General features: G+C 50.2%; 1 protein-coding gene across 2 annotated transcripts; it reads right to left on the reverse strand.

Moving 5' to 3' along the window:
• Positions 1-6,460: 6,460 nt before the first annotated feature.
• Positions 6,461-18,513, reverse strand: LOC138651670 (rho guanine nucleotide exchange factor 19-like). 2 transcript variants are annotated; one of them, XM_069742058.1, is made up of 13 exons: positions 18,248-18,513; positions 14,699-14,915; positions 13,494-13,558; positions 13,159-13,403; positions 12,661-12,821; positions 12,434-12,586; positions 11,361-11,490; positions 11,223-11,291; positions 11,006-11,098; positions 10,508-10,668; positions 10,142-10,303; positions 9,775-9,858; positions 6,461-6,688 (listed from the first exon to the last, which is right to left on the reverse strand). In XM_069742058.1, the coding sequence occupies exons 1-12, from the start codon at positions 18,489-18,491 to the stop codon at positions 9,795-9,797; spliced, it is 1,764 nt and encodes a 587-aa protein (XP_069598159.1). In that variant the 5' UTR covers positions 18,492-18,513; the 3' UTR covers positions 6,461-6,688; positions 9,775-9,794. The 2 variants fall into 2 exon arrangements, with proteins under 2 accessions (XP_069598159.1, XP_069598158.1); XM_069742057.1 differs by lacking the exon at positions 6,461-6,688 and adding an exon at positions 8,254-8,906.
• Between the last annotated feature and the right edge of the window lie 791 nt (positions 18,514-19,304).

The raw sequence follows: 19,304 nt of genomic DNA on the forward strand, positions 1-19,304 counted from the left end.
GATCACAGGCGCTGAGATCAAAGATGTCAAGATCGGAGATGTCTGGATCGGAGGCACCAGGACCAGAAGCGGCCAGATCGGGGATGCTGGAATCAGAGACGTCGGAATCGGAGGCGGCGAAATTAGGGATCCTGTGATTAAAGACACCAGGATCATAAGCGATGGGATCGGAGACGCCGGGATCAGAAGCGGCGGGATCAGAGACACCAGAATCAGAAGTGTCAGGATCATAAACTGCAGGATCGGAGGCACCGGAATCAAAGGCATCGGGACCGGAGGTGGCAAAAATCAGAGATGCTGGGATTGGAGACACTGGGATCAGAACCGGCGAGATCACAGACGCGGAGACTGGAGACACCAGGATCAGAAGACGGGATCAGAAGCGACCAGATCGGAGATACCAGGATCAGAGACTCGGGGATCAGAAGGGACGGGATCAGAGATGCTGATATCGGAGACGCTGGGATCGGAAGCAGCAGGATCAGAGGCGCAGTGATTGGAGATCGCAAGGATCAGCGATGCTGGGATCAGAAGCGGCTGGATTAGAGGCGCCAGGATCACACCTTGCCATCATATAATAGTTTTTCACACAAATTTTCTTTCTCGCAGCAAATACTCAGTGAAGTTGTGGATTATTACTGTACGGCCCCGAGGCAGCCCTAATGACTGTCAGTCACCCACCTCTTCCAGGCCCCCGAACATTTACTCTACTGCCGATACCGGAGGATATAGTGATTGTAACAAGTCATATTAGGTACATACTCCCTCTATATACCCTGGTCACACAGGCCTTACTCCCTCTATGTAGCCAGATCTCACGGGGCATACTCCCACTACATGTCTGGGTCACACGGGCCTCGCTCCCACTACATGTCTGGGTCACACGGTGCATACTCCCACTTCATACCTGGGTCACACGGGGCATACTCCCACTACGTCTCTGGGTCACACGGGCCTCGCTCCCACTACGTGTCTGGGTCACACGGGGCATACGCCCACTACGTGTCTGGATCACACGGGGCATACTCCCACTACATACCTGGGTCACACGGGGCATACTACCACTACATACCTGGGTCACACGGGGCATACTCCCACTACATACCTGGGTCACACGGGGCATACTCCCACTACGTGTCTGGGTCACACGGGGCATACTCCCACTACGTGTCTGGGTCACACGGGGCATACTCCCACTACGTGTCTGGGTCACACGGGGCATACTCCCACTACGTGTCTGGGTCACACGGGGCATACTCCCACTACATACCTGGTCACACGGGGCATACTCCCACTACGTGTCTGGGTCACACGGGGCATACTCCCACTACGTGTCTGGGTCACACGGGGCATACTCCCACTACGTGTCTGGGTCACACGGGGCATACTCCCACTACGTGTCTGGGTCACACGGGGCATACTCCCACTACATACCCGAGTCACACGGGGCATACTCCCACTACATACCCGAGTCACACGGGGCATACTCCCACTACATACCCGAGTCACACGGGGCATACTCCCACTACATACCCGAGTCACACGGGGCATACTCCCACTACATACCCGAGTCACACGGGGCATACTCCCACTACATACCCGGGTCACACGGGGCATACTCCCACTACATACCCGGGTCACACGGGGCATACTCCCACTACATACCCGGGTCACACGGGGCATACTCCCACTACATACCCGGGTCACACGGGGCATACTCCCACTACATACCCGGGTCACACGGGGCATACTCCCACTACATACCCGGGTCACACGGGGCATACTCCCACTACATACCCGGGTCACACGGGGCATACTCCCACTACATACCCGGGTCACACGGGGCATACTCCCACTACATACCCGGGTCACACGGGGCATACTCCCACTACATACCCGGGTCACACGGGGCATACTCCCACTACATACCCGGGTCACACGGGGCATACTCCCACTACATACCCGGGTCACACGGGGCATACTCCCACTACATACCCGGGTCACACGGGGCATACTCCCACTACATACCCGGGTCACACGGGGCATACTCCCACTACATACCCGGGTCACACGGGGCATACTCCCACTACATACCCGGGTCACACGGGGCATACTCCCACTACATACCCGAGTCACACGGGGCATACTCCCACTACATACCCGGTCACACGGGGCATACTCCCACTACATACCCGGGTCACACGGGGCATACTCCCACTACATACCCGGTCACACGGGGCATACTCCCACTACATACCCGAGTCACACGGGGCATACTCCCACTACATACCCGAGTCACACGGGGCATACTCCCACTACATACCTGGGTCACACGGGCCTCGCTCCCGCAACGTGTCTGGGTCACACGGGCCTTATTCCCAAAAGTGTTATTGCACCCCATCATACACAATTTCTGCTCAGTGACCCCTTCATGGCCCCATGATAATCAGGTGGGACCATCACTATTCATCCTGAGACTTCTGGTTCATGATTGGAATTCCAGATTTGCAGTGAAGACTGACATGTACAGCACCAGACCCTTCACATCGGCTGTGCTCTCTTTCATAATCACATTTGTGAAATCACTAGAGAAACGAGTGCAAAATATAAATAAAAAAATCCAAAAGACAAAAGTTCTCGTCTGGCAGGTTTCTGTAAATGAGGTGGAACAGGGAGGCCCAGTGCCGGAGACGAGGCGCCGCTGCTGTGCACAGACCGTGCCCTATATACATAGGGGGCGGCGGGGAAATAAATCTATGGTGGGGGGCATGGACCCCAGGAGGCCGCAGCCACATGGGCCAGGATAACAGGAGATTATAAGGGACTCGTCCTGTGACATGGGGCTGTCAGGGCGAAACCCATTCACTTGTACAGTCATGGAGTTGGGGTTTGGAGAGGACAGGATGCTCCAGGCCGCAGGGGTGTAAACACTGACAATCCGCACCAGCAGGGGGTCTGCTCTGCCCTAATGGAATCTCGGGTCTGGGTGTGAAGAGTTGTCTGTGCCCCATGTGGGCGCACCCTCCCCCACCCAGCTGCCCCATATAACACCATGATGATGGCCTTATTGCCAGCAGGTTTATGAGCAGGCACAATGGTCTGAGGAAGAGGCCACATGCCCGGCTATGATGGAGCGGCCTCCGCCCACTAACAGGTCAATGTGAACAGTCCTTTATGGCTCCTGTAAGGTGCAGAGACCGGGCCTCCTCCCCAGTGGGCTCTGCAGTAATTACCACCATTATCCCCTCTCATCTCCTTGTGTCTTTGATGGAGATTTTTATGGGTCTTTTTGTTCCTTTTCTCACTGATCGCAGATGCAGAAATCTGTGCTGCACCCAGCTTTTCCAGAGGTCGGGGGTTACCCGGTGCTGCACCCAGGGACCCAGCTTCTCCAGAGGTCGGGGGTCACCGGGTGCTGGGCCGCGGCGTGTGCTGCACCCAGGGACCCAGCTTCTCCAGAGGTCGGAGGTCACCGGGTGCTGGGCCGCGGCGTGTGCTGCACCCAGGGACCCAGCTTCTCCAGAGGTCGGGGGTCACCGGGTGCTGGGCCGCGGCGTGTGCTGCACCCAGGGACCCAGCTTCTCCAGAGGTCGGGGGTCACCGGGTGCTGGGCCGCGGCGTGTGCTGCACCCAGGGACCCAGCTTCTCCAGAGGTCGGGGGTCACCGGGTGCTGGGCCGCGACGTGTGCTGCACCCAGGGACCCAGCTTCTCCAGAGGTCGGGGGTCACCGGGTGCTGGGCCGCGACGTGTGCTGCACCCAGGGACCCAGCTTCTCCAGAGGTCGGGGGTCACCGGGTGCTGGGCCGCGACGTGTGCTGCACCCAGGGACCCAGCTTCTCCAGAGGTCGGGGGTCACCGGGTGCTGGGCCGCGACGTGTGCTGCACCCAGGGACCCAGCTTCTCCAGAGGTCGGGGGTCACCGGGTGCTGGGCCGCGGCGTGTGCTGCACCCAGGGACCCAGCTTCTCCAGAGGTCGGGGGTCACCGGGTGCTGGGCCGCGGCGTGTGCTGCACCCAGGGACCCAGCTTCTCCAGAGGTCGGGGGTCACCGGGTGCTGGGCCGCGGCGTGTGCTGCACCCAGGGACCCAGCTTCTCCAGAGGTCGGGGGTCACCGGGTGCTGGGCCGCGGCGTGTGCTGCACCCAGGGACCCAGCTTCTCCAGAGGTCGGGGGTCACCGGGTGCTGGGCCGCGGCGTGTGCTGCACCCAGGGACCCAGCTTCTCCAGAGGTCGGGGGTCACCGGGTGCTGGGCCGCGGCGTGTGCTGCACCCAGGGACCCAGCTTCTCCAGAGGTCGGGGGTTACCAGGTGCTGGGCCGCGACGTGTGCTGCACCCAGGGACCCAGCTTCTCCAGAGGTCGGGGGTCACCGGGTGCTGGGCCGCGGCGTGTGCTGCACCCAGGGACCCAGCTTCTCCAGAGGTCGGGGGTCACCGGGTGCTGGGCCGCGACGTGTGCTGCACCCAGGGACCCAGCTTCTCCAGAGGTCGGGGGTCACCGGGTGCTGGGCCGCGGCGTGTGCTGCACCCAGGGACCCAGCTTCTCCAGAGGTCGGGGGGCACCGGGTGCTGGGCCACGGCGTTGGCATCAGGTCGGTCATGATCTCTATAATAACCTATCCCAGAACTGAAGAACGCAACACGGACCGCCACCGGTGTATGAGGGGTCACCGTGCAGGCAGCATGGGGGGGCATCTGACACCTTCACCCTTGCCCTGGTCTATAACAGGTTCAAGCCCTCAATCATCCAGATATATGATAACTTGCTATTCAGGAGCCTCAGAAAGCTTGGTGGCAGCCACTGGAGCAGGAGCCATAATGGTTGTGTTTAGGATTTAGAGAGGAAATCTGAAAGACGCCCCATCTCCCCGTGTGCCGTAACATGGAGGTTTTAGGGGTGTACGATTCCCAGGAGACCCCCTAGTGTGGGAGCAGATGAGGTCCGCAGTCAGGCCTGCAGCTGACATGGGGCTGATTGAAGAGCTCAACCTGTGGAGAAAGGAGACTTCATTCCAGTGCAGAGAAAAATGGGAGAGTGATGGATGTGACAGATGGAAGCTGCTCAATCACAGACGTGACGCCCCCCACCGGGCACACCAGAGGGCAACACTGCCGCGGTGCCAGCAGCTGGCGGAGCGCTCCATCCACCAGGGACGGCCGGGCCACTGCTGGCGGCATTTACCTCCACCCGGTCTCCTGCCCAGCGACCTCCTGTAACACGTACACAGCCTGTGATGGCCTCTGTCCTACCAGACTTATTAATTGTGATGCCGCCAGGGTGCCATCCTCCATGGGGGGGGTCTCCATTATACAGAGCGTATACCACTCTGCCATTGTTCTGGTTATAAAGATGCGATTGGCTGCAGCGGTCTGTACAATGAGCAGTATACAGAGACCTCCATCTTGTGATTGGCAGCGTCTGCCGTATACCTCAGGCTTTGTGCGCCTCTTAGTTTCTTTTCTCCACGTTTCTTCTTGTTGATGGTCCAGGGCGTTCTGGCAGGAGAACGTTTCATTTCGGCGATGGCCTCCAGCTTGTATCGTGTTTACACGAGGAGGAAACCGCCATGTAACGGGCCACGATCATCGGAAACTGAGCCAACAAGGCGCAGCTGGGGAAGTGACCGTGGGGATCAATGATGGGACTTGTAGTACTGTGCTCACTGACAGCGCGGCTCTCCTCCGTGGCCTCAGTGATTATTCCACAGTGGATCGGCCGGCGTGGCCTCCACTCTGGTAGAGACTCGCACGCTGCACCAGTGGCCGTGGACAAAAAGGATGAGGACCGAATAGTCACCGTTTTCCTACTGCTCTCTGTACAGCGCTGCAGACAATGTGAGCGCTATATCGTCAGAAATGATAACTATTCACATGCAGAGACACCCGGGGTCAGGGGGGGCGCCATAGTGTTCACCACTGTGACCAGAGCAAATACCAGGACAGCGCTGCCCCCAGTGGTGAATGCAGCTCAGCACATCACGTCCTGCTCCGTCAGGGGTCCATCTCCCCCTCAGGAATCAGCTCACATCATATTTTCCAGTTTCGCATCATAATTCTCCTCCCAGTAATGACAAATCTGGCTCTAAAGGGTTAATGGCATTAAGGGCTCAGATAGGACCAAGGCTGCCCCCTTCTGCCAGTGTCAGGTACTGTAATACAATCAGATTGTTCACCACACGATGACCATGCCAACAACAGAGAGGGCACAAACAACGAGAAACTCGGCAGTGACCAATGCCCCCATGACGAGGACCACCCCAATATCAGGACACAATGACTTTCATTGTTGAGGTCTGTCCCGAACAACATGCTCATTAACAATAAGCAATTTACACTTCATTAGTAGTGACCCATCATAAATCTGCGGAGACCCATGTCAGGGGATGCTGTAGCCCACTGGTCAATGACGGGACCACCATTACTCAGGAAGAAGAAGTAGAGCTGCCGACAATCATCTCTGTAAAATACGTTTATTTCAAACATTAATAAGACACATAAAAGACGACGGGAACAAAATGTTCTGAAGTCTCAAGACCTGCATGTAACATCCTGGACACAAGGGTCTTGTCTGATGTATGGGTGTATCCACCATTGTAGATACAGCGACTTGTATGGGTGTATCCAAGCACCACCCTCGCTGATGGAGACAGGGAATGGGGTTCACACTGCAGATTTGGGGTAAAAGCAATACTGAAATAAAGTGAAAAGACTGAGATAAGTAGTCCTCCAGCCCGGAGCAACCAGATGTAAAGCTGTACGCCGAGGCCGAACACTACAACCTCTGCCCGTACGCGAGCTGTAGTATGCCGAGGCCAAACATTGCAACCTCTGCCCGTATGTGAGCTGTAGTATGCAGAGGCCGAACATTGCAACCTCTGCCCGTATATGTGAGCTGTAGTACGCCAAGGCCGAACATTACAACCTCTGCCCGTACGTGAGCTGCATGCCAAGGCCGAACATTACCTCTGCCCGTACGTGAGCTGTAGTATGCCGAGGCCGAACATTGCAACCTCTGCCCGTATGTGAGCTGTAGTATGCCAAGGCCGAACATTACAACCTTTGCCCGTATGTGACCTGTAGTATGCCAAAGCCAAACATTACAACCTCTTCCCGTATATGTGAGCTCTAGTACGCCGAGGCCGAACATTACAACCTCTGCCCATATGTGAGCTGCATGCCAAGGCCGAACACTACAACCTCTGCCCTATGTGAGCTGCAGTATGCAGATGCCGAACATTACAACCTCTGCCCGTATCCGAACATTACATGTATAGGCAGAGGTTGTAATGTTCGGTCTCGCCGTACTACAGCTCACGTACGGGCAGAGGTTGTAGTGTTCGGTCTCAGCATACTACAGCTCACGTACGGGCAGAGGTTGTATACTACAGCTCATGTACAGGCAGAGGTTGCAATGTTTAGTCTCGGCATACTACAGCTCACGTATGGGCAGAGGTTGTAGTGTTCGGTCTCAGCATACTACAGCTCACACGGGCAGAGGTTGTAGTGTTCGGTCTCGGCATACTACAGCTCACGTACAGGCAGAGGTTGTAGTGTTCGGCTTTGGCATACTACAGCTCATGTACAGGCAGAGGTTGTAGTGTTTGGTCTCGGCATACTACAGCTCACGTACGGGCAGAGGTTGTAGTGTTCGGCTTTGGCATACTACAGCTCACGTACGGGCAGAGGTTGTAGTGTTTGGTCTCGGCATACTACAGCTCACGGACGGGCAGAGGTTGTAATGTTCGGTCTCTGCATACTACAGCTCTCGTACGGGCAGAGGTTGTAGTGTTCGGTCTCGGCATACTACAGCTCACGTACAGGCAGATGTTGTAGTGTTCGGCTTTGGCATACTACAGCTCATGTACAGGCAGAGGTTGTAGTGTTTGGTCTCGGCATACTACAGCTCACGTACGGGCAGAGGTTGTAGTGTTTGGTGTCGGCATACTACAGCTCACGTACAGGCAGAGGTTGTAGTGTTCGGTCTCGGCATAATACAGCTCACGTACGGGCAGAGGTTGTAGTGTTCGGCTTTGGCATACTACAGCTCACGTACGGGCAGAGGTTGTAGTGTTTGGTCTCGGCATACTACAGCTCACGTACAGGCAGAGGTTGTAGTGTTCGGCTTCGGCATACTACAGCTCACGTACGGGCAGAGGTTGTAATGTTCGGTCTCGGCATATTACAGCTCACGTACAGGCAGAGGTTGTAGTGTTTGGTCTCGGCATACTACAGCTCACGTATGGGCAGAGGTTGTAGTGTTCGGCTTCGGCATACTACAGCTCACGTACAGGCAGAGGTTGTAGTGTTCGGTCTCGGCATACTACAGCTCACGTACGGGCAGAGGTTGTAGTGTTCGGCTTTGGCATACTACAGCTCACGTACGGGCAGAGGTTGTAGTGTTCGGTCTCGGCATACTACAGCTCACGTACAGGCAGAGGTTGTAGTGTTCGGCTTTGGCATACTACAGCTCACGTACAGGCAGAGGTTGTAGTGTTTGGTCTCGGCATACTACAGCTCACGTACGGGCAGAGGTTGTAGTGTTCGGCTTTGGCATACTACAGCTCACGTACGGGCAGAGGTTGTAGTGTTTGGTCTCGGCATACTACAGCTCACGTACAGGCAGAGGTTGTAGTGTTCGGCTTTGGCATACTACAGCTCACGTACGGGCAGAGGTTGTAGTGTTCGGTCTCGGCATACTACAGCTCACGTACGGGCAGAGGTTGTAGTGTTCGGCTTTGGCATACTACAGCTCACGTACGGGCAGAGGTTGTAGTGTTTGGTCTCGGCATACTACAGCTCACGTACGGGCAAAGGTTGCAATGTTCGGCTTACTACAGCTCACGTACGAGCAGAGGTTGTAGTGTTCGGCCTCAGTCCCAGGAGCAGATTTTCCAGTTTATCTTAAATCCTACAAAGCAAAGTCAGACATAAGTGACATTGATGGTGGTAAAGGTCGCTGACCCCTGCGCTACCCCAATCGATAGCTCAGAACAATCCCATAATGTCCCGTCCATCACTAGGACAATATCATTAGTTATCGTAGACTATATCATGGCGGTGACACCATACAACTTCCAGATTTCACAACCACAGCTACACTCAAGAAAACTATTCACCATTATCACTGCTGAAAATGGAGAATTCGTGTTCGAAGACTGTAGAGAATCACCGAGGGAAAATGGATAAAGGAAACGCTCCGACCATCGTCACCGATAGAAATCTGCGCTCTGCTGCGGTTTTACAATCGTCTGGATAAAACGTTCAATCATCTGTTATTGGTATAATGGCCACGAAGACGCAGAATCACAGGCCGAGCGGCCATCACTCCCCGCCATCAGGTGACAATGAACAGTCGTGTCCAGGTGTCTTATTGGCTTCAGGGATAACTGAAGTGACAGAAGAATCATTGTATCCCCCACTATACAGACCACCATTACATTCCTGTATACTGTGCAGCTATTGTACAGGACTGTCCACCTGCTGTCCCCAGTATACAGCTGCCTGCAGATCTGAGGACGGGTCAGGTGTGCAATGGGCTACTCTAACCACGCTGGGAACGGCTGTTTACACAGGACACTTCAGCAGTTGTCATCAGAAATGTATTACTGGTGAGGAGGCTGTAGATGGAGGATCCTGGAATCACCAAAATATACAGAGGGGGGAAAAAGATTGGGGGTGAAATGTGTGCCGTATCCCAGAGAACACATTGTGCGTGAGGGGAGCACGCTCTACCCTGAAATGGAAGCAACGGGTAATCCTGCATATTGGAGATTTACCTTGTGGTCTTCACTTTCGATTAGCAGCTTGATTCCTGAGACATCTGTTGTGTTATCTTGGAGATCCAATGCTGCTTCTCCAGTCTAGTGGAAACACACAACATATCACAGGGCAGCACAAGGCCTTGATTACATATATACTTTATCATACACATCACCCTGTAGATCAGTAGCGTGAATCGGCACCTGACAACCTTACCCGTCCTCAGGGTTTTTATCTCACATGAGTCAACAATATTCTTGATGTTCTCTTACGAGAGGGCCATGTCCTCATGCTGCTCATGGTCTTGGATTGGACTGCAGACGCTTCACCCTTCTTGGTTTGTGCTATAATGGTCTCGTGTAGTTGGAGGTGGCCTTAACTTACTCGCTGGAAGCCTGCAGGACGATCTCACAGCTCAGACCACTGTGGTTTTGTGTCAGGCGCAGTAAGAAGACCATTGTGGGGAGGCCGAGGGCCTTGGCCTTGACATAGTCGGCTTTCACTTGTCCTCGTCTCGCATAGTCAGTCACTTGGAAGCGTCCAGCACTGGATGGAAGTAGAGAGAAAAAAAAGTTACCATCCATAGGTAACCAGGAAAATCGGCTGATCACATACTACAATGCAAGGCATGAGTGCTCGGGTTTCCGCTTGTAATACATGACATTTACAAGTAGGGCATCACATCAGCCTTCACCTTCTACCATATTATGCTGGATAGATAATTTCTCTAGTCCATATATACATACTTACTCTGTTTTGGTGGACAGAAGCAGCAAATCACTGAAAAGATGGAGATAGATTGGTTTGCTGGCAAGACGCGGACGGTGACCAGCACCCATCTCTTGGAAAAATATCCTCACCAGTTCTCCTTGGTGAACAAGGACACGACCCCTCGAGATGAGTGGAAGAGACTGCAAAAGGAGGTCCAGCAATTACAAGGCAGTCAGACAAGGGAGCTGCCATCATGGAAGCAGTGGAGATTACTGGCCAGAATGAAGATATGTGGCTACATGGGTCAGGGCATAAACCGGGGCCCATTCTCCATACACAGCATTGTATTACTACATAAAGAGGGCTCCAAGTCAGTGAGTAAGGGCTCAAGTTTGTGAGGAATAGGGGGGAAATATGCACCCGACTAGAGAAGGTCCTTTTTCTTGTCCAGTCCCATAGGTCAGCAGACAAGAGGCTAATGACCATTTCTCTTCTAAATGATATTTACATGAAGACAAAAAGGTGAGAAGCCCTCACCTTGGTGTGGAGGAAGTCCATCCTCTTCTCCAGCAAGACCAGCTCCTCTGTCTGCATCATGCTCCTCACCCCCTCATTACACCGAGACACAATCTGCGGGCAGAAGACACAGCCGGCTCTGTAGACAGCGATGGAAAGCGTTCTGGTGGACCATGGTCAGCTGTAAACCTACACTCAACATTAGACCTTCGTGGCCAGTTACTCCTCCAGTGCTCACCTCTCCTACTGCAGACGCTGCCTCACGTACAGACGATAACACGAGACTCTCTGACAACTTTAGGATATTCTGCAAGGAAAGCAATTTGTTGAAAAGCAGGTGGGCACTATACCCCTGGATTCACCAACGCCCTTTTACCTCCAGAAGGATTTTCAGGCGCGTTATCCGTTGGAATGGTAGAACCAGGAATGACTTCAGAAGTTGTCTCTTGCAGACCGGCTGCTGCTCCAGTTGCTGGAGCACCTGCAGGAATCTTCCATTTTCTTGACTGGTAGAAGATAGAAAAGATCAGAGCCAACAAGAAGAGTCTTGTGATTGCATTATGAATATCACCACCCCAATCGCAAAAGTCAAGGTCTAGAAACCTGGAACATGAGCTTGTTCACATCTGAGGACATCATGCCGATAACCGCTACGGCAGAGTCACAAATGCAATCGGGCCCTTGCACTGCTTGGTGAACCTGCAGTTTAGGACCTTAGCTGCCTGACTCATGGGTGCAAAAGTGGCTGCAATATTGATTGTCATCGTATTACCAAATGAAGAAACCGAACCAAGAAATAGCTGAATTATATTTCCAAAAACTTGTAACTGGACGACTCAGTCTCAGGCTGGACCTGAAAATGGTTCCGACATATCGTTGTCGCCATAGATCGCAGTGTCTCACTGACATCACGTCATGTGAATATGGTCATGCAGTCACCCACCAGATATTAAATGATTTTGACTTGCCCGTCGCTTTTAGTATAACTTGCCCGTAGCCGTCACTATAACTAGCACGCCGCAATGTAACCACATTCACTCATTGTGCTTCAATGTAGGCGCAGTATATTGTGACTTTTGGGGATATTACACGTTTTGGAGGAAAAGTCGCTGTGTAATTCTAGCCTTATATTTGAGTTTAGAACAAGTTCCCCCTTAAGACTAAGAACTCAAACTATGGGAAGACTATGACAAGTCCAGTCGTTGAAGTTGTTCCTGATAACATCCATGCTATCATTGTAATAGTGAGTGCAATAATATCATAGGGTCAGATCCCCAAGGACACCCAAGGGTCCGTGTTGTACAAGATGCCAGCATTATAAATGACACATGGAGAGCCAGATGTAGATTAGAGTCCAGGAGCTTCACGTTACTCAACACTAATTCTGTCCTGGAGCGACTGTGGATGACGCGATCAAGAGGCAAACACTTGTCCATGTCCTGAACTTACATTAACTGCTGCATCAGTTTTTCTTGGTACATCTGGTTGGTGACATACGGAATGTAAACTCGCTGGAATTCATTACAGTGCCTCAGAACTCGGTCACCAATATCATGTAGGTGTATGTCCTTCTCCAAACCTTCTTCCAGATCCAGAAGAAATCTGCAGATATTGGAGACCACATAAGTCAATATCATACTGTAAAACAGCCAAGAAAATGGTTACGAGACACGGACCTTTCACTGACTTCTCGAACACTGGGGAGATTGGAGAACAGGGTGTGCTTGTCTGAGGTGCCCAAACACTCCAACAGTCTCCGCGATTTCTGGAAATGTCCAGTGGCTACAGACAGACTGCGCTGGTAGGAGGCCTCCGATGTCACCACCTCAAAAATAGCCTGCGAACCAAGACCCAAAATTATGAACCAGAGCGTTCCAGTCTGAGCAATTAAAGGTAGATGGAACAAAGTTATAGTAATGAATGGAGGCACCTCACATAGTACAACACAGGCCTGACCCATAGTCTTCCAAATATTAGTGGAACCAAGCTGTATAGTGAAAGCCATGGAAGTTTTTAAGCCTTTGATATCAATCAGGCACGTGACCAGTGTTAGTCTATACTAGATATCAAGCCCTCATCCAACGAGATAGCATTGGTATCAACAGCTAAAACTGGGAATTAAACCCTATTATGACCCAGCCCTTCCATACAAGGGCCATCCAGCCAGTGCTCACCTCCTGAAGTTGCCGCTTCTGGGGGCTCATTTTCTGAGCAATGCCCTTTCCTTTAACTTCTGGAAGTTCTTGCCACAAGGATGCGATGTAATGCGAGGGTCCTTCATTATTCACATTACTCCCAAATAAAGAAGAAGAATTGAAGAGACCATCAAAAGAAAGGGACGAGTCTACCGAGAAGACAGCCGGGGACAATGCTGGAGCTCCCTTCGTGTAATAGACACAATAGTCTTGATATAGCGGCTCTGAGCAAGGAACGAAACATAGAATATGAGAGATTATGGACAACAACACAACCAAGAGGAGCGAACCACTAAAACATAAGCTCTACTAACGCGTGTGCACAAACTTGGACTCCTTCCGCTTCCACCGACGAGACTCCATCAGTCTTCCAATCAGGCTAAGTAGAAAGACATTGTTATTAGCACAGAGGTCCGGGTCAATGAATCAATCACATTCAGTGGTCTCAGAGGAGGCTTAACGTTACATCATTTCATGACACATCATGGAGATTTGAAGAATGCCGGCTCATAGGGTCTGATCAGCTACAACAGTTGAGGTTTATGAGCCCTCGGTGACTCTGATGTGAGGTCAGTGGAGTTTAAAGAATTTAATAAACCACTTCGAGAAATGGACTCCTCGGCATACACCACTACTGGACAGTCAGAACGGTAAAGGTCTCAGCTAAACATGCCGGTAGAGCGTTTTACCCCCATATGGTTCTTTAGTTATGATGATGATCATAGTCCTAACCTTCAGCGTAGGGGCTTCGTGGTCACCGTTACAGTAGGGAGTCTACATAGTAGCCGGTCGTGTCTAAGAACTCAATGCCACATTAGATAAGTGAATTGATAGTGGTCCTGCGTTGTAATCTGTGGTAACCAGATGAGCCCAATGAGATACCTCGTACCTTCCAAAATCCCTGGCTTCATCTCTCTCTGAACCTACTAATCCGAAGAGGCATTGAAGGTTCCCAGGGCTCCATCCGATGGCAAAGGACTGCAGAGATGGCTGCTGGACCAGGATCCTGCAAATCAGTCTGCTCATGTCTAAGAAACCTGAACAAAACTTAATCCAATTTAAGTCTGGTGTAGTTGCCCATAGCAACCAATCTGGGTTTTAAGAATGAAAACGGCACTAACCGAGGCAAATGAGGAATATAAGGGTTTGTGCTGTAGAATTGTGAAGCCGGATCATCCCTGGTCTACAGGCATCTGACATGATATAGTGACCGGAGAATGTAAATGTAGATGTGTATGGAGGAAACATAATGGGCTCCAGCCATCATTTCCCATTTCTTTTTTTTAGTCCCTTTTCTTTTTTGTGTTATGGGATAAGTTGACACCAAATTTTTCAAAATGGTGCACGCAGGTTCATTAAATCTGCACAAAGTCAAAAAGACTATGTTTCACCTTTACCAAGAGTCGAACGGAAAACAGGAAACAAATTAAGAAAAGGCGCAAAGGCAATAATGAATCTGGTCCAATGACAAGAATGGGTGGTGAGGACCTTCTACATCTGAGTGTATGGTGGGATGTACCTGGATTTTGGGGGGCTTGTGTTCGTGCTCTGTTCTTCCAGTGCTTTTTTCTTAGGAGGGGGATTTTCTGAGGGTCTGAGCAGAGGAGCCTCTTGGACATCAGTCTGTGTATCGTCCTTGTATTCGAGTCCCATAGAAGAAACACACGGGGACGTTGGACAGAAAGGAGGTTGGTAGATGGGATTGTTTAAGACCTTAGATCCCCCGAGTTCACTCTCTGAAAGATTTACAAACATCATGCTTTCTACTTGGCGCTGGCTTTTTCTAGACACCTCCAACATGTGAATCTCTCCCAAGTGGGGGACCGGAGTACATTTGCATAAAATTTGGGTCGTTTAAAATAAATCGCAATGATTCTGCAGTGAACATCTTAAAAGCAAAAAAAAAAAGCAGACTAACACTTAAAATAGACTTAAATGTGCGCAAATTAAAAGAAGAATTTAGCACAAATCAAAAACAGGTTAAAAACACCAAAAATAAGACAAAAAATGATGTATTAGGCCTATAGTTTCTAGTAGACATTATCCCCATACATAATTACTCAGATGGAGAATATACCTCTCCTATAGCCCTGCTTAACAACACTACTAGCCTGATGGCCTAATGCACTACCTCCTGGCACAAAGCCTCTGGATAGTGTCCATCTCCCTATACTGCATTTACTGCGCAGACACTGAACAAGCAGAAAGGTCAGCTAAATTAGATACTATTGCATGGTACTTGTAAAAAAAGAAAAAGCTATAGAATTGTGAGCACAGCTCTGGATGCAAATGGAGTGTAACCTGAAATCGAATGATTATGGTTTTGTCTGCATTAATAATATCACCAGTGATCACCATGTTTCATGACACTTTATGCAGAGCTCCTGTGTATAGTGTCACCGGTGATACCTGTACACTATATTCAGAACGACTATGAATAATGTCACTGGTGATCACTGTATTACCTGTACACTGGCACTATATACAGAGCTCTTGTGTATAATGTAACTGGTGATCACTATTACCTGTACACTATATACGGAGCTCCTGTGTATAATGTCATTGATGATCACTATATTACCTGTACACTATATACAGAGCTCCTGTGTATAATGTCACTGGTTATCACTGTATTACCTGTACACTATATACAGAGCTCCTGTGTATAATGTCACCGGTGATCACTGTATTACCTGTACACTATACAGAGCTCCTGTGTATAATGTCATTGGTGATCACTATATTACCTGTACACTATACACTATATACAGAGCTCCTGTGTATAATGTCACTGGTGATCACTATTACCTGTACACTATATACAGAGCTCCTGTGTATAATGTCACCGGTGATTACTATTACCTGTTCAATTTTATGTGTACCTCGTAGCCACGTTACGGCATCTCTCTTATACGAGGTCCTACTCTAAACCTACCTCTCTGAGAATAAACGTCTCCATCTGAATGGGTACATGTGAAACCTCTCCTTGGACTCAAATTCTCTCTCACTGTGGAGGGGTATTGGACCTACTATAATTAAAACACCTGAAGCTAGGAGGCAGGGAGTGCACGATCAGAAGGCTAGAGAATACATTTCAAAAAAACCTGATCTGCACATCCAAACATAGACACAGTGTGAACAGGTGCTGAACCCAGAGTCGCCAACTCGTATATAATCAAACAAATAGGGCAGCACACTGCAGCGCCAAAACATGCAAACTTGAAAACACGAAATTTTTTTAAACTGCATTACTGCACTAGAAATATGAAAAATGAGAGCTTTTAGCGCATAAAAATGGCCAATTTTATGTGTACCTCGTAGCCACGTTACGGCATCTCTCTTATACGAGGTCCTACTCTAAACCTACCTCTCTGAGAATAAACGTCTCCATCTGAATGGGTACATGTGAAACCTCTCCTTGGACTCAAATTCTCTCTCACTGTGGAGGGGTATTAGACCTACTATAAATTAAAACACCTATGGCTAGGAGGCAGGGAGTGCACGATCAGAAGGCTAGAGAATACATTTCAAAAAACGACGAGGTACACATAAAATTGGCCATTTTTATGCGCTAAAAGCTCTCATTTTTCATATTTCTAGTGCAGTAATGCAGTTTAAAAAAATTTCGTGTTTTCAAGTTTGCATGTTTTGGCGCTGCAGTGTGCTGCCCTATTTGTTTGATTATATACGAGTTGGCGACTCTGGGTTCAGCACCTGTTCACACTGTGTCTATGTTTGGATGTGCAGATCAGGTTTTTTGAAATGTACTATTACCTGTTCACTATACAGAGCTCCTGTGTATAATGTCACTGGTGATCACTGTATTACCTGTACACTATATACAGAGCTCCTGTGAACAAAGTCACCTGTAACAATTTTAGTATTAGTAATTTTTGTTAGTTATCGGTAGTGGTATTATCTGGTCATTCCTGTATGTGTTGATAATATGTGGCGGTATTATTTGTCTTATGTGGATATTATTGGTAATTTTGGGCTTGGTATAGTGGACTTTGTTTAGTAACAGGATAGTAGTTATATGTGCTCATGGTATGGCGGCATTATTTGCTCACTTAAAATATGAAAATACCAGCTGAAAGTATCACTTAGAAAATGATCTTATGCCTTGGTTTTCTGTATTCTATATTTTATCACTTTTGTTTTTTTATGGGAGGGAGAACAATGTCTTTATAGGCCGACAACGCCTCTGGGGCCAGAGCGAGATGCTGAGTGTAGTATGGGGGTACAGGCCTAGATTCTGCCTCGGGGCCCATAGAACTCTGCTGAGGCCACTTCCAGGATCAGCACATTGTGAAGCTCGTGTGACGTAGGTTGAAGTTACAGAATCACTGATCTGTCAGTGTGTGAAGACGGGAGAGTAGGAAATGTCCGGGGTAAACTAGGGGTGACCTTGGTGTAATTCCTTGGAGGACGCTCCTCGGCCTCTGGAGTATGTGCATTATCCGCTCATTGTTCTACACAAGCTAATCTGTTTGTTACATGGTTCCTTCTAGTATTTGCGAACTTGTGCCCCCTCATCTTTACACAAGGGGATAATCCGGCTCCAGCATCCTTCACCTCTTCAGTGTCACCTCCGCAGAGCGACAATGCTGCGGACAATCCGCCATAATCCCTACTAATCCGTTATATACTCCGGGCAACAAAGGCTGCTCCTCCTGTAACCCTGGATGGGGTCACCCAGCTCTCCGGGGCTTCTGCAAAGTCTTCCAGACAGAATATTATTCATCTGACTACAGGTAGTCCCCCTCCTTCCCAATCAGAGGACTAGAGTCCACCAAAGACACAGGACCCCCCAACCACAACAACAAGTCATGGGGTCCTTGTGCTGGGGGTCCCCCAGTACTGTGCACCTCAGTAGCGTCCCCTCTGGGGGCAGATAATGTACAGCCGACGTAAGATTCAATACACCCGTTGTGTCAGGAGTCTAGAAAAGCTGAGTGACCACTTGCATGGACCTGTCCCGGTGACCACACACGTCGTCGCTCACCTTCATCACTGCGATCTCGCAGACGACTTGTTAGCCTTATCAAGATGGCATCGCTCCGATTACCTTGGATGTGGTCCAGGACTGATCGGAAACGGACATCGTCATAAGATTTCCACTTTCCACCAGTAACTCGCTTCCTGGGCGTCCTGTGACGAAACAGTCGGGGCAGCAGTCCCCGCTCCTCCCGGCAGGGCTGCAGGTTCACCAGGGGCTTGCAGGTCTCGGGGCAGGAGGCGCAGCGCTTTACTGTCACTTCCACGGGTGGAGGAGACTCGCTGTGTGAGCGCTTCCTGCAGAACAGCTCCATCTCTGCCAAAGGAAACAACGGATTTCATGAAGAACCCGGATTATAATCTACCACAGATATACAACACCTGTACACACCACATATAGCGCCCACTAGAGGATACATGGAGAACTACACTGACATGGACAAGGAGCAAGAAGCAGAACTTTATACTAAATGCACAGGGATATAGATGCACAAAGGTGTGATCACCAGAAAATGTCCATTACACAAAATCAGAGCCAGGAGTTACCCCCAGCAGAAAGGCAGAACCAAGCTACATATATTAATATACCTACATACATCCAGTATACAAGGCAGACGAGCGGTACTGTACAGTGTATATATACACAGGAGGAGCGGTACTGTGCAGTGTATATATACAGGAAGAACGGTACTGTGCAGTGTATATATACAGGACAGGAGGAGCGGTACTGTGCAGTGTATATATACACAGGAGGAGCGGTACTGTGCAGAGTATATATACAGGACAGGAGGAGTGGTACTGTGCAGTGTATATATACAGGAAGAGTGGTACTGTGCAGTGTATATATACAGGAGGAGTGGTACTGTGCAGTGTATATACACAGGAGGAGCGGTACTGTGCAGTGTATATATACAGGAGGAGCGGTACTGTGCAGTGTATATATACAGGAGGAGCGGTACTGTGCAGTGTATATATATAGGAGGAGCGGTACTGTGCAGTGTATATATACACAGGAGGAGCGGTACTGTACAGTGTATATATACAGGAGGAGTGGTACTGTGCAGTGTATATACACAGGAGGAGCGGTACTGTGCAGTGTATATATACAGGAGGAGTGGTACTGTGCA

Source organism: Ranitomeya imitator, chromosome 10 (assembly GCF_032444005.1).
Source record: "Ranitomeya imitator isolate aRanImi1 chromosome 10, aRanImi1.pri, whole genome shotgun sequence".
NCBI lineage: Eukaryota > Metazoa > Chordata > Amphibia > Anura > Dendrobatidae > Ranitomeya > Ranitomeya imitator.